At 36.9% G+C, this 27,298-nt stretch overlaps 2 protein-coding genes across 2 annotated transcripts in view; one reads left to right on the forward strand and one right to left on the reverse strand.

Moving 5' to 3' along the window:
* Window positions 1–743: 743 nt before the first annotated feature.
* LOC146167879 (sodium-coupled monocarboxylate transporter 1-like) lies at window positions 744–13,806 on the reverse strand. The gene is made up of 12 exons (XM_083382862.1): window positions 13,514–13,806; window positions 12,875–13,014; window positions 10,733–10,850; window positions 9,738–9,960; window positions 8,631–8,771; window positions 7,140–7,358; window positions 5,581–5,683; window positions 4,367–4,528; window positions 3,792–3,963; window positions 3,193–3,336; window positions 3,027–3,109; window positions 744–1,702 (listed from the first exon to the last, which is right to left on the reverse strand). The coding sequence occupies exons 1-12, from the start codon at window positions 13,719–13,721 to the stop codon at window positions 1,499–1,501; spliced, it is 1,917 nt and encodes a 638-aa protein (XP_083238988.1). The 5' UTR covers window positions 13,722–13,806; the 3' UTR covers window positions 744–1,498.
* A 13,240-nt stretch (window positions 13,807–27,046) lies between these two features.
* Window positions 27,047–27,298, forward strand: part of LOC146167880 (tRNA (32-2'-O)-methyltransferase regulator THADA-like) — a 29,075-nt gene continuing 28,823 nt past the window's right edge. The window contains exon 1 of the mRNA XM_083386161.1: window positions 27,047–27,158. Coding sequence (XP_083242287.1) covers window positions 27,109–27,158 — 50 coding nt within the window. The 5' untranslated portion in view covers window positions 27,047–27,108. The remainder of the gene's footprint in view (window positions 27,159–27,298) is intronic.

Consider the following 27,298-nt stretch of genomic DNA (forward strand, 5'->3'; position numbering starts at 1 on the left):
TAAACTGTTTATAGTAGGAATTTTCGGTATCACGCTATTAATATTCCCTTTTTCCTTAAAACATCATTCCTGGATTCGCTTCTATTGAGACCATGAATGATGATTTGAGGGCATGATTGCAACTACATGTTCATTACGCAACTATCTGGGACTCATACCGAGGGTAACTATTTGATACTGGCGGCACATTAAAACAGTAAAACAAATGAACGGCACACCTACCAAATGGGGAAAGTGCGGAACCCATGGAACATGGGGACCAATAGAACACTGGAATTATTGCGCCCCCTGTTGGCGGAACTAAATAAAATTTTGGTTGTGGGAATTATAAGGTTCGTACCCAAGAAACTTGTTTGTTGATTTCCCTGGATTGCATCAAACATTCCCAAAGAAGCAACTTAAATCAACGATCTCTTTCTTAAGGCTTAATAAAAAAAACTCCATTTTAAATTAAGAAAACAAAAAGCAATGTAAAGCAAATTTTAAAGCATCATTTGGGTGAACCTATGTTGTTATAAAACAATATTCAAATAAAGGTTATTTTAACGCCAGGTCCTTTGATGTCATATGGCATTATCAATTTGGAGAATCGAATCGCCGAGAAATAAATCGTGGCGAGTTGAACTCCAACTGTCACATAATATGTTAAAAAAGTTGGCCTGGCTTAAAGATGAAAACACAAATAAGAAACTTCATATTTTTTTAGGTTTTCGGAGATAATTCAAAAAAAATCTATGGCCAGAAACGAGCATAGCCTACTTTGGGAGGACAGTCACGGAACAAAGGATTTTTGTAGAGGGGAGGGATAACGTGGGTTCAGAAAATGTGGAATTACCTTGAACAACACCACACATTTCGTTGATTTTGTTCAATCTTTTAGTTGGAGAGGTGTTACTTTCAAAACAAAGGCTACACAATACAAAGATGTTATCAATAAAACGCGCAAAGCGAAAAAAACGAGTTTAATGCATATCACTTATGTTGCTAAAATGGTTCATTTTCGAGAGTGAGAGGTAACACACTCTATTTTGGGATAAAACTAGTTTACCTAAATGAGCTAAGACACACCAAAACACAATTCAGTATCGCGCAAAAAAAGCTTTTACGTAGCTAAATAGGCAAAAAATGCAGTTTTGGGTGAGGTTCACACTGTATCCGCGCTTTCTATATTGTTAACTTTATCTAACAGCTTATACAGCTTCAGTACAACATGATGTACGGTATATATATATATAGCTATGGTTGACATAAATATATAGTGCTTATTGGAAGATTATACGCCGCGTAACATTTGCCCTCAAATATATATATATTGATTAGAATTAGATAATGTGTTTAATTTTGTTAGCGATTTATATAAATAAGGTTTGGCAATCCACAAAATGGCCAGAAGCTAAAAACACATTCCAGTGGCTTAACGTTCTTGTACAGTTTGTACCTCGATGGGTTTGCAAATAAATAGGCAGTACAGAAAAGTGGCGATAGATGATTTTCGGCATTACACAGGGCGGCCGGGCAACAACACAACGCAGCTGCTGTCAATTCGTTCTTCGTCAACTTTCAACTTCAGGCTGGAGTCGGAGGAATAATCGCTCGGTGGCCGCTTTAACAAGCTGGAGTCGTTGCTCTCACGGTCGCTCGACTTTTTTTTGTCGTCTGTCGTCCGGTCGTATTGCACTCCACAACGCAAGGCGAATCGAATCTGGACAAGAGATCGGAAAACGAGGTTGCAAAACCCAATGATTCGTGGATCGGATGCTTATGATCTATAGCAGGAGGAGCCTATATGACTCGCGACTATTTTTGTGACGCCATATGGCTCTTTAGATAAAAGAATCTTGCTTGCAAAAAAATCTAAGCTAATATTTCTCAGCATGATCAGAATAAAACTGCACGCGGCCACGACCTGACTTTATATTTACTTTTTTTATTTCACATAGTACCAAATTTTCGACGCTTCTCGTGAATCCTGTCTGTTTGCAAAACTGTTATCCCTGTTGAGGGAATAGTCCATTCTTTCAACGGAACTCCGTAATCAAAGTTGTGCAAACTTAACTAACTCATTTTTAGTGCATAGCATAATCTGTCCTTTAAATGAGAACAAGATAAACGGACCTCATGCTCAATTTACTATTTTTTGCCAATCCATAACTAGATGTTAAAAAATTATTATATGGCTCTAATGGAATTACAACCAAGAATATTTGACTTTTATGGCTTACTTAGCTAAAAATGTTCCCACCCCTGATCTATAGGTTTACTCTTATGTTACAAATAGCGTCTGTGTTTTAAATGCAAATACACCTCTTTCGAATCGGTTATATGCATGTAAACTATAGGCGGAGAATATCTTTATTTAAACACAGATAGCGGTAGGCTATATAATTGATCTGCGAGGCAAGAAAAAAAGTGTCGCCTAATTCATGCAGATAATGGAATATATTCGTCGAGATTTGTCGGTCTACCAAATCGTGAATAAGCGAGCGAAAAATGTGACGTCGCCGCTACCTTTGTTCAGTGGCGTCAAACTGTGTGCTCATATCTCTGATTTTAAAGTAGTCTGATTTTACATCGACAGACTGTAACGGTAATAATTTAAAATTGAACATCTAAATGTCGGTTGTAAGTACGTCACAAAATAAGGGAGGGTTTCTATTTGTAACTATTAATTGTAATGACTAGAGATGTCCGATATTTTACAATTTCTTCCGATATCGATACCCGATATTTTGGACGAAAGATATCGCGATATCAATGACGTCAGTACTACGATTAAAGCAAATAGAGTTAAAACATTCGAGAGTATTTTTTTTTCATTTTTTTTTCTCCGAAATTTGCTTTAGAGTTGTAGGTTTAGTTACCTTTTTTTCTGATAAGGTTATCTTTCGATGTTGAATTGGTGCGTTTAATCAGAAATTATACCTGAAATCCCTATATTAATTTGCTATCGGATCGGCATAGATCCGACCTAGTATCGTACAATATCCGATGCGATATTATCGGGGACGTCCCTAATAATGACCTACCTTTTTCGGTAACCAGCAGAAAAAGGGGTGGTCGAAGAAAGCGTAAGAGACACCTGGCGGCAAGTCACGTGGATTTTGAATACCTAAACATTGTACCGAGTTGTTAATAATAATCATTACAATAGCGACTCGTTGATTAATGAAAAAAAAACTGAAATCAACTTACCTGTTATCACGGAAACGATATTGCCAACAATGATCGCCACAAAGCACCCGAGTGTGGTGTAGTAGGCGTAGGTGAGAGAAAACAATTCTGCGATAAACGGCCGTTCCTCTGCGTTGGTTGACTCGGCCATTGTACTAAATTCTCCTGAACAGAAACATAACTTACCAGAAACATTTTCGACTGGATTAAACGACCTTATGAATCAAATTAAAAAGTAGAACTAAATATTTAAAAAAAAAAGAAGGCTGTTCATAATAAGGGTAGCCTACATTTAATAATTTCAGTGTCGCAGAATCTAGCTGAAACATTATACCACTAAATAAGGATTCCAGTACCTTAGCTCTTCCACTATAACACGGTAGCCTATAACTATTAAATTAACCCAATTATAGTTTAACATGGTAAAGTTTTTCTGAAAGCAAAAAGAGTTTATGAAATACATATATACCTTAACGAATTTGTGTCAAACCTAAAAATAAATACTTAAAAAAATAATTTAATTGAGGTCAATGTGAGCTTTGTAGTTTCTTTAAAACCTATTCACGACAAGCAGTGGATAGTTTGGAAATCTTTATAGTATAAAAAAAATGAAATGTTACCTGCGGCAGTGGTGTAGGCCAGTGCTGTAGAGGTAAGATTAAACCCATATTCGCAGCCCACTGTAGTCAGGTCAAGCTTGCGTAAAAACTGATTCGGTGGGGGAAAACGGAGCTTTCCAACGTAACACCAGGTGGTCACCCCAAAGCCAGCAAACGCTCCAGAGAGCGCACCCTGAAAATAGTAGTGTTCAATAAGTAGTACAAATGCATGGAATTTTCTTAATTTAGATATATTTCGTTCTACAATTAAAAGAAAAAAGCAAGTTGTGTAAAGCCATAACGTGGTTGTGAATGTCTTGTAGCATTTTAAAACATACAAAGTGTGGCAAGATCAAATCGAAGACGTGGGTTCTTTATTTTTATATGTTTGAGATTTCTATCTAGCATGGCAATGCAAAATATGATCAGTCTTTATATTTCGTGTACAAAAAATAATGTCTCAGATGTTTCAACATCTTGAGGAAGGTCATTGGAATGTCACTGCAAAAGCGAAAGAACAAAAAGCAAGATTGTATTTTGAATAAACTTTCACAGCGATCTGTCACAGGTTAGTCAAGTGAAAGATTTTGTCTTACCCAAGAGTTGACCCAGGGAAAACCCCATCCCATCATGAAGACTCCCAGAATTGGGCCGAGTATGATCCCGTTCACGCTGTAGCTGGCGATCAATATTTCGCCGAGGTTGGCAGCAAGTGCGACCATTGCCACACAAACGCAACCGTAGAACAATACCAACACCTGTAATTGTGTAAGTATAATATATGTTAAGTGCTATTTAGTGTTAGGTCACTGTTCTAAATGACGTGACTCAACCTCAGTCTTTAAGGCAAAACCTTGACTAGGTTTCAGTCATTCAGGCAATTAAATTGGCCGTTTTTATGCAATAAATGTTTTAAATTTGGCCGTTTTTATGCAATAAACAAAGCCGTTTAATTTTATACACGTAGAACCTTATTTGTGCTTAGTTTTGGTTTGCTTGCGAAGTATTGTTTCGGAATGGGTTTTTTTTCCGGACTTGGCAATGACTTGGACTGGGTCGTGACTTGCTATTAGTTGAAGTTTACCGTTAACTTGAGTTATTTTTCAAACGTTAAACTACTTTTGTGAGATTTAAAAATCATGGGTTGGGATAGTGACGAAAAAATATGTTTTGGTTAACTGGTATTTGAAAAACTATAACTAACAACAACAACCTATAGCTTATCGCAAACAATATGATCAGTCACCTTGGGGGGCGTTATTTTGGTATGTAAGGGCAGTGTCCCGCCCAAATCTTTTGTCAAACTCTACTGTGTACTCTCTGCTCGCGATGAAACATGAAGCGTCGCGCATACACACACACGCGCACGTAGCCCACATACACACCACTGAAAAGTTGTTATTCTTCGCCGGGTGAGCCTACTATTTCTAAAACTGGAATGCTCTATTACATTATGTAGGATGGTTTTTATTTTTTTTTCAGCACAGAGCTCCTTTAAAGCTAGATGGTGCGCTTCATAGACAAAGCTGAATAAATATTTGGTACCAAACATCAAGTTAGTTAATTTATTTTCAGGGTGGAGCACGTTAGCGGAAAACTACGCAAATTTTGAGTCTACCAAGAAGTACAAATTTATCTAATTGTACTCTATAGATATCGCCTTTTTTAGCCAAACAAGCTAAAAATAAATGAACAAATACGCAAACATCGATATCCATAAATCGTAAATAGATTGAAAATGTAATTTTTTAAATTGGAATTTATCTAAAATTCTATATATGTTAAAAAAAGTATGATTCATTTCAAAAACCTTAGAGATCCAGGTCGAACTCCTATTGGAAATCTTCTTAAAAGGCTTGACAAAGTCTTCAAGTGTGACTGTGGCCATTGCGTTGATACCAGAGGACACCGTGCTGTAACAAACATAAACAATTTTTAAAACTAAAATGAAAATATGTTTTAAAGATGAGTTATATTTTTCAAGATGAGAAGGTTTTGCAGCAAATAGGGAGATACGCTTGAAATGGCGAAAAGCAAGCCTAATTTTCCACTTTAAAACCGACCGGGCTCCTAAATTCGAGAACATTTTGGTACCATCATTCTATTAAGTCTTACTTTTGTGTCCGACTTTGTCGAATATGGAAAAGCAATTTCAATTATGGCCTCCTTATGACTATATGGTGGAACCTCTCCACTTAAATAAGTTTGCTGAAGCCGTTTGATACAGCCAATGATTCTAATATGATTCTGACTTTTAACATGTAGCCAAAAAGTAACGTACGAAAAGCACAACATCTTCGTTAAGTAATGTAAACATATATTGTATAAAATGGCATAACAATTTCCTTTTGTAATAAAATGGGATTTTCAAAACATGTGATGTTATTTTTTGCGTTTTGCATTGTTCATAAAACAAGTAGCCCATATTGTAAAACAGCAAACGCTACGGTCATCCCTATATGTTGTCATTCCTGATTGTTTCTGAAATGGGTTAATTGAATGCTTCCCCACAATAAAAGTAAACCTTATTAGGATACGGCGCTTTCAATTACCCGGCGTAATATTCAAAACCAATACGTGATCCAGGTGAGGCGCGAATGCAAACTGTTTCAAATGTAAGAAAATCTTGTGACAAGTTTGTAAGTTATATATTTCATCGGCAGTTATGCCTTATTTCGAATAATTTAGGACTTTTTGTGTCTTATTCAGACGATTAAGTTATTATTCTCTCGTGGATAATACTGCGTATTTAGCTTTATTATGTCGTTGGTCACTATGGTTTTATAGATTTTTCTGCTTTAGGTAATATTGCATTTTAAGTCTTGTTGTGTGTTCCCTTAAAGAGGCCCTAACGTAAAACGTCCTACAGCGTCTCGTAAAATATATCGAACGGGAATCGATAACAAACGTAGCCTAAAACCTTGAAAGCAAATTAGCTTTGGTCTAAATAACTATTTTCCAATATGCTGTATATCACCTAAGAGTAAGTTTTCTTAAGCCGCATCTTCAAACGGAAGGATAAATTTATTTGCCCATTTGGCATGCATAGCGCACCACACTTGTCTAAGCCCGCCACGCAAACTACCAAGCAAATGCCACATGATCCAGTTTGTTTTGCTGTCAGGTAGAAAATGATTCACTTATATTTTGAAAGTTGTGAGGCCTATCACTTAAGACGCGCGCTGCGCTCTCGCATATTGCTCGGGCCTATCTCTTGCTATGCGAACATCACGCTATTTCATCGTCTGGCTTACAAACTATGCCAAATTTATTATGAATGTATTAAGAACTTTGACCAACACCTGTGCCAACATAACTCTTGGTACCGACAGTAGTTATTTTAAACTTTGTCGGCCGCTTCGCTTATACCTCAGTGTCCCGCTGAACGCACTGCATAAATAAATTCCGGGAAGACCCGGAAATTCGTGCAGGATTTCCATCACGAAGTAGGGGGTCAGTTGGTCCGTGGCCTTGACCCAGCCGGCCGCGTGGGGATCGCAATTGGCGTAGAACGCGAACATTGTCAGTCCGACCAGTCCGGCCAGACAGACGATCGCCGTGATTCCGAGCGCATTTAGGTAGACCGATCTGCGGCATTAAAGAACATTTCAGAGCCACACGTATTTTGAATTCAAGCAAAAAAAACGAAGAAAGATTTGTTTCAACAAACAAAGTTGGCGGACGGATTGCAAACAGTCAACTATTTACGCTCTGCGTCAGATAGAGGATGTCAGGTGAAAAAAGACGACAAAGGCAATTTCGCCATTTAAATGAAAACCGGGTGAAAACTTTTGCTCGATTTTGAAAAGCAGACAAAAAATCACTTTCCAGGATACCTTTTCGTACACTTCAATAGTTTAATTTAAATTGCTAATTTTTTTACTTAGAGTCTGAATGACGTTTTAAGTTTTTATGCAAAATAATAAATTAGTGTTGGCCTACTGGTTTTAGGTAAGGTTATTGAAGAAAGACTGTAACTTGTTTGTGATTGAAGTCCATACGCCTGAATCAACAAGCACCGATTGGAGTTAACCCAGTTAAAAATATGTTTGATACGTACTTCGACATTGCAATAAACAACTTAAAGACTTGACAAACTCGAGCGAAAGTATAGCCAGTAATCTTAATATTCATCTGCTCGTTAAAAAACAAATAGCAATATACAAGGATAACAAAACCTGCTTGTCTGTTGCACGATCGTAGGCTTGTTGTTGCAACCTGGAGCCGATTGGGACTGAAATATTTTTAAAATTGCATGCGACAGCATTATGGTTGCATACATAAACTTCTTAACTGTGGGCACTGGCTGTTTGGGCACTGTGCACCGGACTGGGCAGTTTCACGATTCTTCGTATAAGGAAGGTAGGGGTTAAAGTAAAGCCTAGCCTAAGTTAAAACGGCGGCCAACTTAGACTCATAAAGCCGCATGTGGCTCCCTATGGCGCCATATGCGGCTTTGGCCGAAAAATATATTGACTGACCAATAAATCTAGGTAAATAATTGTTTTTTGAGAAAAAAGCCCAATAAAGCTGTTTACAATTAAACGTGATCAACACACGGTATAGAATAAATTGTAATGCAATTTTTATTATTTTGTTGTTGTTATAGCTTTATAAAGTAAGGAATAGCAAGTTAAAGTTTGTACGAATGTCGGAGTTTAGGTATTATATACGCGTATCTTTATGATTTATCCATCACGTAAACCGCACGTTTAGACAAGTTTAGTGCTTTCAGCGCGATTGGATGATGAATAATTCACCGTACACAGTCTTTTTTTAGTTTCTGTGCCAAAGTTTTACCGCCTTGTAAGCTATTCTTTTTTACGTTAATTTACAAAAGTTTAATTTTAAAATACCCACATTTTTGCGTGTCTTTCTGATTTGCAACACAGATACCTCTGAACCATGGTCTGGGTGGTGCCGTTATTGGCCGACCAGTAGAAGGTTCCACCAATCACGGTCGCCCAAAACGTATGACGAATTCTCGGGTCCAATTCAAAACTAAAACAGGTAACAAATAAAAAGTCTGAATTTTTGACGCGGTTTTGGGTTAAGCATCGCAGTGTACTGTCTTTGTAGGAAAACTAAGAGTTAAGTTCTTAAACTTTTACAGGTTGCGACGTAATAAGTTCATAAAAACAACTTCGCGTTACATTTTCATCCTTACATAGCAATACAAGCAGTTGTAACTTGACAATCACCCGTACTGCACGGCAAGACTATAAAACCGTAATATTGTCACTTTACAGTTACTATAGATAGTGGTGGGATTCAAATTTTTTGTCAGCTAGTTCTACCACAAAAGATATATTTTTCAGCCGATTCTGTTAAAAAAGTCATATTTTTCAGCAAATAAACTGAACTTCGAGTATACATTAACACTGTGCATACAAGGGGAAACAACGCTAAGTAAATTAAAACAAAATGATAAAACTATCCGGTTTTCACCATGAAAATTAGCCTGTGCTAACTGACTGAAAGATGCATTCAATTATTGCATTTCAGCCTGCATGCATGTTTTTAGTACCAGGTTATAATCACAAATTGCAAAATGAATCTCCGGAGGCACACTGTTGTGTCGTGACACACGATTCAGTTGAAGATCTAAATAGGGTAATGTGGCATCATATACCGACAAATTGTATTGAAATCTTGACAAGCTTTCGCACACCCGTGCTTCATCAGGTCACAGTAGACCCGATGAAGTATTTTGACCTGGTGAAGTACTGTGACCGGTTATATGGTGCCAACTGATTAACCTATTTAGAATTAGACAACTGCGGCCATTTACAAAACTGTTTTAGTAGTATAAACCTTGGGTAATTTATTTCACTGTAAAGACCAATAGAAATGAATGTCTACATTAAACAGTGAGGCAATCATTGGGGAAATGTAGGTATATCTTAGTTTAAAAATATCGTTTAAATTTGCAGCAAGGCCACAATTTACCCGAAAAGCTTGACATACTTGTTAAAGTCTATCCGCCCGCGACTTTCGGCTATCCGCCACACGTTGTCGATTCCGCCCAGCAGGTAGCTACCCCGGGCGATAATGGCAATAAAGCCAACGAACATCATGCCGCACTGAAATACGTCGGTCCAAACGACCGCCTTAAGGCCGCCAAGTGTAGTGTAGAAGGTGCACACCGCGCTTGTGACGATCACCGAAAGCCAAAGGTTTAACCCTGTCACTGTAAATGTGTGATTTAGATATGGTTTGTACTTATGAACTATTGACAACATTGGCACAATGCAAAATATGGTTATGGCTTCTACGCCCCTTTTGCACCCACTTAAAGTTTAACAATTCATCAGTCTTGGATTGTGTTTAGGAAAGACCATACAGTCTTATTAAATGTCAAACAAGCTATAGGTTTTACAATTCAGCAATGGAGCAGGACATACATCATAGAAGGTATAGTAAACGTACAAACATCTTATTACAAATTAAACTCTTATCATTTTCGTTTTGACTGGCTTTCCTAAACCCTCGAAGATACGTCGTAAACCAAACTTTGAATGCGTTCCGCGCCTATATCATGAGGCTACGAAGACTCAAAATTTCGTTGCTCGCTTTTATCTGCAGTTGGCAAAGGATGGAAAATTTACGGGTTTTAAATATTCAAATCAAAGTCCACTTTAATACAGTAAGAAATACGTAAGGGGTCTAAAAACCGTGATACGAATTAAGTTACGATGCAATAAGTTTATGTTTGGTATTTTACGGTCTAATTTATCTCATCCGGACATGCCTGGTGGTCCGTGGAATGTTAATACTGGCCTGGCGGTCCGTGCGGAATGTAATATATCAATTTTGCCAAAACGCGTTTTGGTCATAGCGAATAACATCAAAACGGTCGCCAACCCAAATTATTCGTGAATAAGAGAGTGTACATAACAGGATGATTTTATATTTTATTTAGCTTTTTAGAGGCATAAGCAGTGGTGTAATTAGATGCTCACCTTCATTAATTGCCAGCGATGGGGCATAAATTGCAATAGATATGTACATGACTTGATTGAAAATGAACATGCTGGTGGCCAGCATTCGAACTGCTCTGTTGAAACGCATTTCCAAGTACTGCGAGGAGAACAAATCGAATGATTAAAGCAAAAAAATAACTACCATGGCATTTCAATAACGTAAGTTAGGTTGCTCAATATTCATTAACGTAAGTAAAGACGTTTGAACTTTTATGTTTGCGTTTTCCCAGTTTACCGCTTGTGCATAAAATTGTAATTCGATAAAAGTGTATTCCATGTCCCCCAACCTGTAAAACGTTTGAAGGTACCTGGTTTCAGTTTTTGGGTTTATAACCAAATTTGGAATTTTAAGGTTTATAGTAGTATACCTGAAAAGCGGCAAAAACTGTTTGGAACATTTGTTTAATACGCTAAGCCAGGGGCTCACAACCCACTGACCGCGACCGGATCGACCCGCCAATGTAATTCAACCAAGCGCGACTTCTTTTCTTTGCTGGGCACTAGGCAACGCCTCAACATTTTTGGCTATTTTCACTATACGTAATGTCATTTGGCTCAACGCGAATGGTATTTCACTTTAAAGTATATTCGCGTTTTGAGTGAATCTTCTCGAACTAAACAGTGCCATGCTCATGGAAAGTGGAATTTATTAGTAACACTTCGTTGCATTTAGTTCTTTTTGGTTGTAGTCAGGACTAACAAGTTAAAAGCCTTTGTTAAGCGATAAAGGATTGAATGTTGATTAACAACATGTCAAATTGTTTCCTTTTTGTTGTATAGTAACAAAATCAAGTGCACAATTTTGGCTACGGTATATAAGGTTTTAGAACCCTGGTATTGAGGAACCTGTCATGTGTTTCCGCCAACGTTTTGGCGTTCAATAGTTTGTTCCAGAGGAAGTGTGTGCATTTAGCATTTGGACAAGTTGACATTTTACTTTTTGAAATTCGATAACGGACGCAATAGGTATTCAGTAGTGCACAAAAAATCCCCAAAACAACCAGTACGTTTCATTATCACTTAAAATTCACCAGGACTATCACAATAAGATATGCTTGAAACTCAGACTGATAACAATTGCCCATCTCTTATAAGTGATGCTTGAAATGCTTCTCAGTCACATTAACTGAAGATGATACAAGCTCGTATCGAAACGTCTTATTAATCAAGATGATGTCGATCTCCTCGACCTTTTGGCTATGCGATTTATTATCGAGCTACATTACAGATCCGTGCATACTGCATAGTGTACCCAAGATATGCTTTTTTTCATTTTTTTAAGTTACCGTGTTGCGTATTGCGGAGTTGTGTATTGGTGTGTTGGGAAGTTATGTGTTTGGGAGGAAGGCCTATGCGTGTGTCTTCGCCAATTCTAGAGGGAAAAAATCCTCGTCACTTCCTTCCTTCAGTGACGTATACCAGTGGTCGGCAAACCTTTTCGTCGCGGCTCAAAGTCCTCTTTTCTGGTCTATTAAAGGCCCACTACGTATAACCACCACGAAAATAGTGGCGGATTCAGGATATTTGTTTTTAGGGTGAAATCTTACATGGCGCCTTGATGATCAAAACACTGCCATGGCATAATGTAAAACATTCTATAAAACGAAGAATATACGTGCGAAGCGCTAAACATTTTTCATTTACTTATAATTAAGGGGGCAAAAATATAGTTTGAGAAGCTCTAAGGCCACGTTTGACACGTGGATCTGAACTATGCAGAGACAATATAAAAATTCTAAGCCACACGAACTTGTAAAATAAAGTGCAATGAATGGACTCTGCGGCCCACAGTTTGCCGACCACTGACGTATACTATCAACAGGTAGCAAATTCAGCTATACAGATACTTCCAGCAGCACCTATTCCCGTCTACAATAACTACAACTAAATAACGTGGTTTTACAAAAGTTCCTGAAATAGTTTAAAGCAAATAGGTGTCATTGAATGTAATAACATTTTGATTTGCGCCTAGCATATAAATGTGCTTGGTCAAACTTTATATTCAAATAAATTAATCACACGCAAATTAAGGGATATTAGAAATGAAACTTTTCATTTTGGAGAAAATATAATATAAGCTTTTTCACTAATGATTATTATTATTTGGTCAAATGAATATACCTCGTAAGTGCTTGTAATGCCAAGACGATAGTAGATAGGAATGTAAATTTCTGCTGCAATGACGGCCACCAAAAAGTAGGAGATACAATAGGTTGAAAACATTGTACCGAACATATAAAACTCAGCGGGCGTTCCGATAACTGGAGGAAAATTAGATAAAGATAAAACGTATAAATGTCTTTAAAAAATCAATTATTTTATAAATTATGCAAGAGGTTTGCTATGGTACATGTCTACTCTATTGCAAATAAAGTTAGTCAAAAAATAGTTTTTTTAAAGGTGTTAGGGCACGTGGAGTGGTGTATTTTGAATAACAATGTAATTTGTTAAGCCATTGAACAAGCTTTAATAATAGCTTTCTTCGTCTTACATCGTTCTCGTAAATAAGGGATAATTGCTAACAGTAGTTAATTTTGAAAGCAAAACTTGCATAGGCGCGCTTTTTAAAAAAGACGATTCAGGCTGAAATAGAATTAACTCCTCTTGCAAAGAAGTAAGAAAATTAAACAAAAACACAATAGGGACTTTGCCCAAATATCAAAAATATGCAACCAACTTTGCTTTGTCCTTTCCCCAAATAGTTCCCAAACGAATTCTAATTAGAGACGCAAAAGTCGCACATCCAACGCATAAACATACTTGTAATAGCGGAAACGAAGCTAGCCACGTGGGATAGGGCAACCGGAACTGCGTGCATCTTCCGCCCTCCCATCAGGTACTCCTGCTCATCCTGAATCTTCTTGCGGTCGCGGATGGCAAAGAATAGTCCGATTGAAGTGGAAATGACGAACAGTGCGCCGAACATGAGGTAGTCCCATGGCGACAGGGAGTGAGTGGATTCCTGCATTTCTTATTTCCTCAAATTCTGGATAAGCCACAAATCAAATCAACTGTATGTTGGACCCCGTTTGTAAACCAAAACCCTAATAAGCAAACCTGACACGTAACATATATAGATCTTTTTAGATCTAAGAAACTTAGTTCATATAGTTAAGCGGAATTCGGCATAAAACTAAGTCTTACAATATACAACAACTGTTTTGTCTAACCGCTAACAAAGGCTAACATTATATAAAAACACTTCGGAAGAGGAAACTGTGCGATATCGCTACCGGTAAACACCTCCGCTATTGACCCATCAACATATAACAAATGATTGAGTGGCGATGTGGCGATGGTAACCACGCCGCTGCGAAAAAGCACGTTGTCGTCTACCGGGACTCGTGCGCTGATGCGTTAACTATACCTGCCGTAAAACGTGCTTTCGAAAAAAAGGGAAAGTTCAGGCTGTTCAGTAGGGACAAACAGCTTTATTCTCGCGCGAGAAACTGTGGCGTCTTGCGTAAACTAGAAAATTAATTTTAATCAGGATAGCCTTTGAGCAAGACGAATGTGCTTTGTCTTATTGACAAGTTGCCCAAACAGTTAAACGAAATTAAGTTTTTCAAGTACGGGCGTGCGAAAGCTGCTCAATTTTTGGTTCACATTTTTTACTTTAAAAACTAGGGCTTTTGATCTACTCTACATCTATGAAATAAGACAAATGCAACTGCCCTTTTGGATAAAAGTGTTACGATATGAGAAGGTAAAGCCCTAACAGCATTAACAAAACCACTGTAACAGCGGGAGCATATCTAAACACCGAAAAAACAACAAGTATAATATCGCAGGGCAAATTGGTCCGCGTCTGCGTTCGCGCAAAACCTCATACTATAGTTTCTTCAATAAAAAGATTGCTCACAACAAAAATCATAATAAAAAGTAAGGTCTGTAAATATATAAAATTCAAATCACCCTTTCGATACGATGTCGCTGAAAACAACATAACCATTGTTTTCCATGAACAATGACTAAAGCGCTTACAAACGTTATAAATTCTCATTGGTCACAGCGCACAAAGATAACGATTTAATACTAAACGAAATGTAGGAATGCATTTCCCACGAGAAAATTATTTAGCTTAATCAATCCCGTATAACAAACTCGTGTACTACTATAGAGATTCACGAATTATGATATCAAATTACAATTTAACTCGAAATTTTCAAATAATATTTTACACCGCAAACATTTTATTAAATAGAGAAACTGAATGTCGTGTTTTAACAGTACGCACCTAGAAATAATCCGTTTTATTCCTAAAAAAATAGAAAAACAATAATTCGAAGAAACTTGACTTTGCATAAACCGAAATTTAATAACAGAAGAGTAACAGCAAAGCCAATAAAAGTAGGAGATTATCTAACGCAAACTTAAGCAGCTCATTGCCGAGCTTGGCTAAGTATAGGTTTGAGTTTGAAATTTGAGATCAATCACATAAAATTCCACATCACATAACTCACATATGCGCTTTAATCGGGTACATAGGCCTACCTAACTCACATATAGGCCTACATAACTCTGCAGCGACGTAATTAATCACCGCGAACCACCTCATTAGCTTGGTACATCTATAGGCATGTTCAAAGTTGTTGCAAGGCTTTTCTTCGCTGCTGACAACGGGTCATTATGTTATAACCGACACTCAATCAATATTTGGTGTCAGTTCAGGCGCTTCCTTGGTTTGATACAGTTTCGGCGGACATGACCACGCGTGTCCATCCAGCAAAAAAACGAAATCGTGTGTTGGATTTATTTCGGTTAGTGAAAGTGGCTTGGATCGCACGATTTATGAAAACTAATTATTGAAATTGTAATACTCTTTAGTGATAAATAACTAATTGCAATGTTTTTTAGCCATGGCAAAACAGCTTAATATGTGTGTTGGAGGTGGATTTCCGTACTATTTATGTCGAGTTCAATCGCTAAAAGAAATACTTCCAAATAACATATGTTTTTTAACAAACTCAACTATACGAGTTGATAAGCGCGTCTTAACAAAATGATTGCTTTCAATATTTAATCAAAGCAATATAAGGCACTATTAATGCACTCGATGTCAAACCAATACCATTGCCAAATTATTGGTATTTTTGTTTTTGTTATTGTTATTGTCGTCTCGATGCGCATTGCAAAAATTAATCTTGGCTGTCGGTGTGAAAAGTTAAGCAAAACAATACAAGCAGAATTGTAAGTTACAAGCCCCCGATGTGCAGTAATCCACTATTGTTAGGGTGAACAAGATATTTTAGGATTGCCGTAAAACAGCAATATTAAAAGATAATTGAACGCAGAACGTCAATTTTTTTAGTTGTTAAATACTGCCAAACCAAAAGGTTTCAGAGCACTGGTCTGAACACATATACGACTGACTATAAGTATAGATAGACTAAAGAATAATAATAATCGCACTCGGCACAAGTAGGCTAATGATTTGCTGCAAACAATGTATTTGGATGAAACTCGTGCGCCAAGCAATTTTTCGGGGGGCGCGAGCTCGACTTCAATATTTTAACTTTTTGCAGTGATTTTAATGGTTTCGTTTGGGTTAGGCATAATTCCTACATACAAACTCTGTTTTTTGCCAACTTTAACACTAAAACTGCAAAAATTTTTCGCGCTGGGCGCGAATCTTCTAATTCCCTTTTAGGAGATCCACGGTATCACCGCCCTATATTAAATCAACTTATATAGATAAACGATAAAAGCTATCGCCCTTTCGGACTATTTTTCATCCATATTTTATATATGATAACAGGCTATAGCAACGGGGGGAGTCGAACGTTTTTTGCGCGAAACTATTTTGTTTTTGCAATATTGCCGTTGTATTGTGTGTCGTTACATCTTTTGAAACCCGATGACGCAATGTTTAATATTTGCGCTTGACATTTTTTGCGCTCGACATCATACAACTCTTACAACTGTGGAGTCAATGCCCTCGCAACACGTTTGTCAAAACCAGCTCGATAAAATCAATGTGTCGAGCTCGCGCATTTTGTTGTGTGCCCAATGCGAAACGCCCCTTCGGTTGCAGTTTAGCCAATTCGACCAAATAAAACTCAAAATTTTTCGCGCTTCGCGCGACCAACAACACCCTTCACTTTTTTCCTGTTTTCTCAGTAATATTTAATTGCAGAATGTCGAAATATTTTCATAGGGGGGCGCAAGGCATGAGAAAATTACCAAAGGGGGGGGGGGGGGGCGGCTGAAAAAAGGTTAAGAACCACTGTGGTAGGGTATTGTCAGCTTGGAAACGTTCACGTGAAGGCATTAATAAATAATTTATACGCTGCTGAAATCATGTAAAAAATAATACACATTGTTTTGATAACGTTTGGTTTACTTGAAACCAGATCGCAATAACTAAACAGTCCGATTGAGACAGTATTCTATTACAAAACGTGTGTTGTATGTAATACCGAATCCTATCAAATTACAACGTCTTAAAACACTTTTTTAGGCTGTTTGTACAATTGTAAATGAGCGTTGAACCACACCGTCTTAATGGTGGCCATGCTAATCGCACTGCTAACACATTTCACATCACTTACCGCGTAAGGTTATTTCGATCAAACCTGAAGAGTGATTTTCGCCAAAGGGCACACTAATCCATACAGATTCAAGCTTTACCATGTATGCAGAAATGCATAGTAGACAACACTTTTAGCTGATACGATATTCCCATTCAGGTTTATAGAAATAAAACTTCAAATAAAATGCATCACTCCACGATCCCTTAATAGCTTAGTTCCTTGGTTCATTAAATATTTACAGACGGAATGATGTCGCCTTGTGGCCCATTGACTGCCAACTCATGGTTAAAACAATATCCATTTGTTTAAACTCTGTTGTGCTGCATAGTGGTCAAGTAACCTAATCATGCATTTGTTTGATTTATGATCACTTTGACCTGGCTGTTGGCATAGGCAGCGACCTAACGGTTGACAATTCAAACTATTACAAGTGACCCGCCACAGAAAACCAAACTACCCTTAGTTACAAGTAGAGTCGGTGGTTGACATTACAATTGCCAATTGGTTGTTACAAACTTTGGCAATTTAGCGCAAAAACAAAACAACGAATGAGCCACCAAATGACCGACCTTATCCTTATGTGGTCGTGGACAACTTGACATATAACATGTAAATTTGTAACTGAGATAATTCCATTCAAATATAGTTCTTGCTGAAACCGTGCTATTTTTTCTCTCCAGAAATGACTAACGTACAACATACCTCAGGAATCATCACTAAATAATGCAAGCCGCGTATTTCCATCTCTAAAAAATGTAACCCGAGCTTGCTGGTCGCTCACTACCTTGCAAAACCCTGGTGTACCATCAGCCGGAAACCACTCACCAATCTGGCCACAAATACATTCAACTCCTTAAGTAGCGCCACAAGCCGAGCTATGAAAATAGCGCTGTAAGGAGTTAAATTTTATACACAGTGAACAGAATACACGCGGGATTGCTCAAACAGCTCTATGCGCTAGGCCACTAACTACAGCACCCATTCAATATCCCTACAGTTAGCCAACACTTTACTACTTCTAGGAACATTTGGCGCACACAACGCAGCTGGGCTGTGATAAGGAAGTATTGCTGGTTATAGAGAAATAAGTCCCTGGATTTTTCTACTCACGTCGGTATATTTCTACCTCATATAGGCCTAACAAGTCTTAAGCGTGTAAGTTTTGCTAGTTATCTAAATGAATAAACTTAAAAAAGTTTAAGAATGGAAGAGCAAAACAAACGGTTGCCATTCAAACAGCCAAAGTTACGACATAAAAATCGATTATACACTGATAGAATATAATAGTTTGGCCACACAGTACACGTCTATAACATCCTGAAAACTATTTGGCTCTACCAAAAAGTTTCTGTAAAAGCCAAATGTTTGGTTGCCGTTGAACGACAAGGCTACACTTTTTTCTCCGCTGACATCTCCTTTGTCCGTGACAATACATTCTAATTCTCACGGCAAGTGTATTTTATGTACACATTGTGTTGATCTATAAATATGGGAAGAAAAAAATAACAACTACCCTGTGCCTAAACTTCGCTACTTGTGAAATATGTTTCCCGATACTAAAATGTGCTGTGTCTTAGCTCCTACAAAGCTGTAGGTCATGTGGCAAACATACATAAAGCCTTTACGACACAAAAATCTATAAAAATGGCTGCACAAGTTATGTCAGACTGCTAAATAGTAAAAATAACCAAAGCCAACGGAGTATCATATTATACATGGTTACCTAAATTTAATACGCATAGACGAGAAACATATTTATTAACGATGAATGTCCCAGGGTGGAAAGACTATGGTCATAGTGTTAACGCTAAAAATCAATTGTCACAACTGGAGTGGCACTTGACTTCTTTCCAAATTAGCGGTGTTTGAGCATAAAAATCATATAGGAGTACTAACATATATTTTAAGTTGTCGGTCAAACATATATTTTTATGTTGTCGGTCAAACTCGTGCGCGAGTTTATTTAAAACTTGGTCCAATTTTTTTATAAATATGGCGGCAAATGAACAGTTTCACGAAGAAAATACGTTCATCTGGTTAAATTTGACAAAACGTTTAGTATAGAAGAGACATCGCACTTTTAACGCGTTCAATAATTATACTTTTAAATGTTATTTGAGCCATTAAGTTGTGAATACCATTAGCCATACAGCTGTACAGTACAGAAGTTAGAAAGTAGTATGACCGCTACAATGGTAAAATTGAAAAGACAATATAGATTCGCGCAAATCGCGACAAAAACACTAATTAGGGAGGAAATTCCATTTTTAAGGAAGGTTGAGTTGATGAGGCGCCAGATAATCTTCACACAGAAAATGTGCGAGAAATCTATACTTCCTGAAAGGCGTTGAAGTAAATCCTTTATCGAGTTAAAACTCGAAAAATTGTAATTAGAATACGACCATTAACACTTAACGTTGTGCTATCACTTAAAAATAAAATAAAATAACCGGGATTTGCTATCTCAACCAAAATGTGAAAGGCAGAATTAGCAACAGCTTGTGCGGAGAAACCGGTGATTATCGAAATAATAGGTGAATAAATAAAAACTCTTTTCGCATCCTTAAAGCTTACATCAATATAAACGCAGATATCGTGACTCACATTTTGGTCTTAATACCCCACTTCTTTATCAAAAATCCCTTTCGCCCTGCGCAAAACGAATTCCTAAAATGTTTGTTTTGTCAGCGGTAGCGATAGACATTATGGGCCTTGAGCGTCTTTGTCTGACTTCATCGATCCTCACCGAGCCACTTATCTAATCAAAAACGCTTTGATATTGAATAACAGGGCGTTTAAATAATAATTCGTGTTGCTTAGGCTGTAATGGACTGAAACCGATCGTTTACATTCTTGCTGGCGATAATATACGGTTTGTATTCGGCGCAATTAAACTCTTCATAACTTAATCCATGCCTGAAATATTTTTATTCGTCTCTTGTAAGGCATGACTAGTTCTTAAGCGCCAGACTGTTGCGGTGTAATCGACGTACTGTGTTTCCGCGTACTGTACTTATCCAAATTAAATGTTGGACCAAACATGCATGGCGAATATTGCGCGACAAACAGCAGTCCAATGACTAAACGTTTGTGTCGACTTGAATTTCTGCAGTATCGGTTGTGTATTTGCGCCAAAACCAACATCTGCGCGAAAATTCATTAGCCTACAACCCTACATATACCCACAAGGCTACAATACACGTATTTTGACTGTTATGACTGCCTTGCAACACTTAAAAGACAAGAAAATATACAGAGCCTAACGTTTGTTAAAGTCTTTTAAAATAAAAAATGTGGACAATTTATACAAAGGGGAAATACAGAGTTCATAGTTTGTTAAAGTCCTATAAATTTCGGACAAATATAACAATAGGTTGCGTGCCACTGAAAGTATCATGCTCTGTTTTTGCCCAGATCTTTCAGTGCATTTTTTTTCTTTTTAATGAGAATAATGCCTATAAGGAAAGCCAAAGCCGCAAAAAATACCACTTTATAGATTTCAATGAGAAGTATTTATGAGGCAAAGGCGCATTTTAACGGCACAACGTTGATTTACTTATCAAATTTTTAAATGAAATAACAACATTGCTTTTCATTTAGCAACTTATGATTCAAACACTTGATTTACTTCTCTATTTTTTTTTACACAGCTATAGTTACTTCCTACTTGATTGTAATGACTACTATGCAATCCATTTGCCAACCTTGTCATTCACATATCTTATTTATGTTTACCTAGTCCTAAACCAAGGGTTCTTAAACAGGGGTTCATGGAACCCTTGAGGGTCCGTGAGCTAGTTTTAGGAAGTCCATAAAGGCCTACTTGAAATATTTGTGTATATTCAAGAAGTTGGCCCTAATCAGTTTTCTAAGAAAACAGTTTGATTAAAAATAAAACGGTTTTCCACTGAATGTATTTAGTTTCCATTTCACTTTCCCATTTTTGGACCGAAATCAGCAGATTTATAAAGTCTATTTATACTGTGACGCTTTTTGATTTTTCGCCTACCGTGGTCCACGCGAGGCAAAAAAAATTGTAGGGTTTTGCGATAAAAAAAATGTAAGGCCAAACTTTCGGACATTTAAGGCACAACTTTCGGGCATTTAATAGCCATGCAGTTTTGAAACGGCAACTAATAAGACAGCAAGTTTAATTTTACAACATACCACAAGTGATTCGTGACAATGCCACAATGTTTTAAATTTGCGGATACAGCGCGTACAAATCAAACAGCATAATATGTTGAATTGAAGAGCGACTTGGCGAATGGCATAAAAAAAAGGTAAATGACTTAGCTACATGGCGCATGGCTTGGCATATTCGGGACTAAGGTGTCTAATGAAACGTCTAGTAATTAACGAACGGAATGGCTACTTTGCGAATCAAACAGCAACATGGCAAATAGCATATAGCAGGTGTTCAAATGATTTCTGCCATGATCCACCACAGTCAAACCTGACAACATGATGATCCACCAAATACGAATAGTGAACTTATTGGACACGCTTTAATTTTTATATTGCTTTATTTATGTAAACGCGATAACTTTAACAGTTAATCTTGTTTAGTGTTTGTTAACCTTTGTAAGTCAGGGCGCACGTGGCGAGCGAAGCGAGCGCGATTTTTTTAGGTATACCGGCATTTCTTTTAAATTAAGTTTTTATTACATTACCGAAAATATAAAATGTTAAAAAATATATGTCCAGTATTTTTGAATGCGTTTTCCATTAACGGTAACGAAGCGCTGATCTAGTTCAAAACACCGCATCAAAACGTAAACAAGCCGGACGTAAAAAGATGATTCGCGCGAAGCGGGAATTTTTTTCGCACTTACGTAGTTAAAATAGTCAAAAATTATTTGAAATGGACTCGTATCTAGTTTGTCAAAGAGGCGGCGGGTCGAATGAATTACATTGGCGGGGCGCATCCGGCCCGCGAGCTGTAGGTTGCCGACCCCTGTTTTAGACTAGGTCGTACAAAAGCATCGAATTGGGGCTTTCTTTCGCTGACTGATATCCTCAAACGCTCACAAAGATTAACATTTGGGAGCCTTGTTCTATGCTTGATTTTTTACAAAATTCATTAACACTGACAATTGGTATTCAGATGAAAACACTGTAGAAAGTTTATTTTTTAAGACTACATTAGAAGATCCGCACAAAACGCTGAAAAGATCCGGATCAGGATCGCGATCCGCCATTTGAACATGACCGGCATGTAGCATGTTTAGGATTTTTAAAATCGTGTCGAATGAAACGTCTATTTGACGATTGTAACGGCAATACTTATGACGGATTTGCGAATTAAACAGAATCTTATGTATTTTAGCAACGTTTTGAATGTAACGCCCAACTAATAATTTAAATTGCAATACTTGGAATAGCTACTTCTCGAAATCAAACAGCAAAATGGCTAATATGATAACATCATTAGGATTTTTGCAACATGTCAAATAAAACACCTACTTAACGATTTTAATAGCATTATTTCAAATGTAATATCTTAGCAGTTTAGCTCGTGAAGAGTATGTGATATAAAACGTTTAGTTAACCATTGTAATGGCAAATTGTGAAGTAAATGGCAATAAAGATAATGACTTGTATTTTAGCAATTTAGAGTGGCGATAAATATGCTGTTGTTACCAGGCATAGTATATTTAAAATAAGTTCTTCTGCCTTATATTTCTTCAACTAACGTTTCGGCTTACTATACGGCAAGTCTTCGTCGGGGACTGACACACATAGGCACACAAGTGGCGATATTAGGAATAATAATGTCTGCTTTTAAAACGGCAACTTATAATATAGCATGAGCATTCGCAGCCTACAGCCTGGTATATAGCTTGTGTCTTATGATGAAGTAAACGTTTTTTTCGTTTGAAGCACGTCTTGGATCCTATGCTCAGTGTTGCAAACAAGTCATTTCAAACTGACTCAAGTCCCAGTCAAGTCATTTGTAAAATAACTGAAGTCCAGGTCAAGTTTTTTTGAATAAATAACAAGTCAAGTCCCAGTCCAAGTCATCAGTTGCGCACGTCAATTCCCAGTTAAGTCATAATAAGAGCAAGTCAAATTCAAGTCACATTTTTATCCTTAAACTATTAGAATTTTTAAAAGTATGATTATGAACAATAACTGAACTAAAAAATAAGACAAACGCAACATTTAGCTAGCGATTTGTTTTATGTGCAAACATTTGTATAAATAGCTCATTTTTTATAAAAAAAATACTTAAAGAAAACACTTCATTTCAACCCAAGTCGTCCAAAGACTCAAATCAAGTCCAGAATTTGTCCGGAAGACTTAGGTCAAGTCAAGTCATTTTGCCCAAATGACTTAGTCAAGTCAAGTCATTTGAAAACAGTGACTTAAGTGCACTTAAGTCAAGTCACTGACTTAAGTCATTACAACACTACTTATGCTGACATTGTACGTTTGTATGTTAATGTAATGCACAGACTAAACATAAATTTAAAGAATGAGTAAGCCTAAAATGAATTTGGTAGCCTCGAATAAAAATTCAAACTTGCATATTTTTGTTTTTACATTTTTATTATGTAAACAAAAATTTGTTTTAAGCGCACGGGTTCGCTCAAGTACAACAGGTGTTTCTAAACTAATTGTTTTATGACGTCATGTCATGTCATGAAATAGCATCATCTTTGTTAATCTTCAAGCCATGCCCCCATTATAAGGCAATATTACCTAAATTTTGCATAAAATAATTAATAGTGGTAAACTAATTTATCATCACAGAGCAACGTGCTTTTTTGATTTTAGCAGACTGCAATCCTGGTATAGGCAAATAGGCATATATCATTTATTTCACCTTTTACGTCTATCTTCATAATAGGTGCGATAAGATTAGGCTACCTACTTTACCGATACCAGATGTTTACCGAACGACATTTTAGTTATAAGTTAGTTTCCGGTACGTCGCAGGGATAAAAATATATGTTATTCTTTTCACGTTTATATTTGCGAAGTTATTTTTCTCACGCGAATCTCAATTTGCCTGAAAAATGTTAAGCCCGAAACACCGTGCGCCCAATAGCACTTTACTTTTGCAAACTTTAATATGTTTCAAAGCACAATTTGCATTTCGCGCTACCTTTTAAGTGAAGTCTTTTAGGTCAAACAGCCGTTGGTATAATCGTTTTCATAAAGCCAAAAGTTTGCGCAAATGCTTGTCGCAGTCTCTTTCAATGTATTTTTGTGCAAATTAGTAACGTCATACCTAAAAATGTTGCGTTCCGTTAAGAAATGTTTTTTTTTATATTTACTGTTGCTCAAACTTATATGTGCTTATTAGGCTATAACCTAGTTTAGATTAGGGTATATAGGTCGACTTACCGTAGCACATGAAGAATTCAACGAAAGCCCCTCTAATATCGTACTGCCGTTATTTTTTTCCAATAAAAAAAAAAATAAAAGCTGTTCGCGGGTACTAGTCTATACTCTGTGGTAAAAGTAAGCCGGAACATCCGGAAACGTACTGGTAAAAATGTCCTTTTTTAACATCCATCCCGCAATCTCCTTGAATGTTTTAAAAGTAAGATTTATATCAGTTGTATACTTGTGTTAGACTTCAAACGATAAGTGAGCTTTCTTGTTTTAGACCAGGGAGTCGAACCGGAACCGAACCGGACCTTTATGAACCGGTTTTGGACCTAATTTGTTCGAAGCGTAACCGAACCTGAACCGTTTTATGTAAGATTTTTAAGAGCTGAACCGGAACTGAACCGAATATTCTGAAAGAACCTGAACCTCAACCGAACCCGAACCTGTAAACAAAAGAGGTTCATCCAGCATTACGTTACAAGTTATGCCATGTTCGAAATTTTGTGAAAAAATAAATAAATACTGATTAAATAAAACAATAATTTTTTATTTTTTAGATATTTTAATGTAAGGCTGGAACCCCACCTTTCATGTAAGGCTGGAACCCCACCGGACTTTTAGACACGACGCGACGAAACACGTCTGACCAATGACTAGTCGCGTCGTGCCTGAAAGCGACTCTATCCAATCCCCACCGACAAAGCGCGCGAAACTTGAACTCGTCAAAACTTTGCCTATATAGCCTAATTCAGTTATGATCATGGCGGAGGCAAATGAAATGGAAACTTTGGGAGAAATATGGATTTGGAAATGTAACTTGCAGTACACCCTATTTTCTAAAAATATATTAAGAGGGTGGTTCTTTCTATACACTCTTTTCACATTGTATTGAAACATGAATATAGATCAAACTGGAAAAGGCTTTTCAACCGTACCAGGATTATATTTCCGTAATAATTAAACGAATATATCTGCTGAACCTTTTAAAATAACATTCCTAACAGAAAAACTTTTGAAAACCCGAAACAAACTCGTGGTTTTGTAGCGTGCAATTAAACCCGCCTGCTTCAGTTTCTATCAAAAAACATCTTTAGTCACGGCAAAAAGTAGTGCACGCGCTATCTGACTAAAAACGCGTTTAGTCGTGTCTGTCTGCTGTGCGTGAGATTTGCGTCAAGTCTGGTCGGGGAAGACGCGACAACAGAAGAAATAGCGTTCCATCTCATTAGTCGCTATCAGTCTGCTGTAAAGCATTTTTGTCTAACCGGTGGGGATTCAGCCTAACTGTACATTTATTGACTCATATTTTCATCTCATATTGCATCCGAACCGGAACTTTATAAACCGGTTTTGAAATAACAATGGTTGAACCGGAGCTAAACCGGAACTTTTGAAATGCTCGGAACCGAAACTGAACCGTATTCCAAAAAATGACTTGACCCGAACCGAACCTGAAACGGAAAAGTTAAAGGTTCGACTCTCTGTTTTATACCCGTTATAATGTAACTTTGTGACGTCATCTCTGATTTTTTTGTGCGTTAAGACAATAAAATTAAACTATTTTACCCCTGGTACTTCTCCTACACAAGTCGTTTAGGGTAATGTTATATCGTTGATGTATCACAGGTTAACTAACACTGAATTAGTAAATATCCAACATCTTTAAAATCGTTTTTTTTAGTTTTTATGTTTTTTTGTCTTGAGGATACATTTACGATTTAGGGAAAATATTAATTTTCACACGTGGTTTATTTGTTTACGTTTGAGAAAACCAGGTATTTTTTAGTTTTTTAGCTGCTTGTTTTGAACTATTAGAGTTTAGAACTTTGGACTGTTCTTATGTTTCATTTATTGCAACTGTTTTCAGTTCTTTTGGAATATGCTTTTTCTTTATAATGGGAAAGCATCCACCTAAAAAAGTTGTTTTAATATTTACACCTGAAGTAAACCTTTATTTGGTGAACAATTTGAGGTTTCTAAAAGAAGATTGTGAAGACCTTAAATGTTGTTTTAAAGATATTAATAAGCGTTGGAAAGATTTCATACAGGTAGGATTTCGTTTTGTTCAGCATTTATAAAATAGAAATGATCTTTGTTTTAAGTATAACTTGTGTTATTAAAATTGATTTTGTATAGCTGATAGTTATGTGTTAAAAATCGGCGCTGGTTTAGAATCCTTCAAACAATTTTTAAAGCAACGCACAATGTTTGGATTAGGGTGCAGGTTAGTGTTGGGTCAAATGTTATCACTTGATAATATAACTTGACCTACCCAGACCCAAACGCTAACCCATGCCTAACGCAAATAATATGCCTGGTAAGATTCTAGACCAGCGCCTAAAAATCTCTCAAAGTTGTGTTACTATAAAATTACCGATAATTGTGTTTCCAGAAAGCAATAAATTTATGTTATAGATTGTGGTTGGTATTATTGCAACTGATGGAGAAAATTCAAAGAAGTATTTGCATGATGTTTGTATCATGTTCATATATTGTTCAGTCCAGCATCCCTGTAAACATTCATTAAACAAGTGAGTATATTATTTTTCGCAGTTATATTATATACTTTTTATTATACTAATTAGACCTATTTTTTTCTAATTATAAAGTTAGATGTCAGGTGTGCAGCTAGTTTAGGTGTACAATTAAATAATTCAGGTATCCACACAAA

This window comes from Ascidiella aspersa, chromosome 1 (assembly GCF_963924565.1).
Source record: "Ascidiella aspersa chromosome 1, kaAscAspe10.2, whole genome shotgun sequence".
In the NCBI taxonomy this organism is placed as follows: domain Eukaryota; kingdom Metazoa; phylum Chordata; class Ascidiacea; order Phlebobranchia; family Ascidiidae; genus Ascidiella; species Ascidiella aspersa.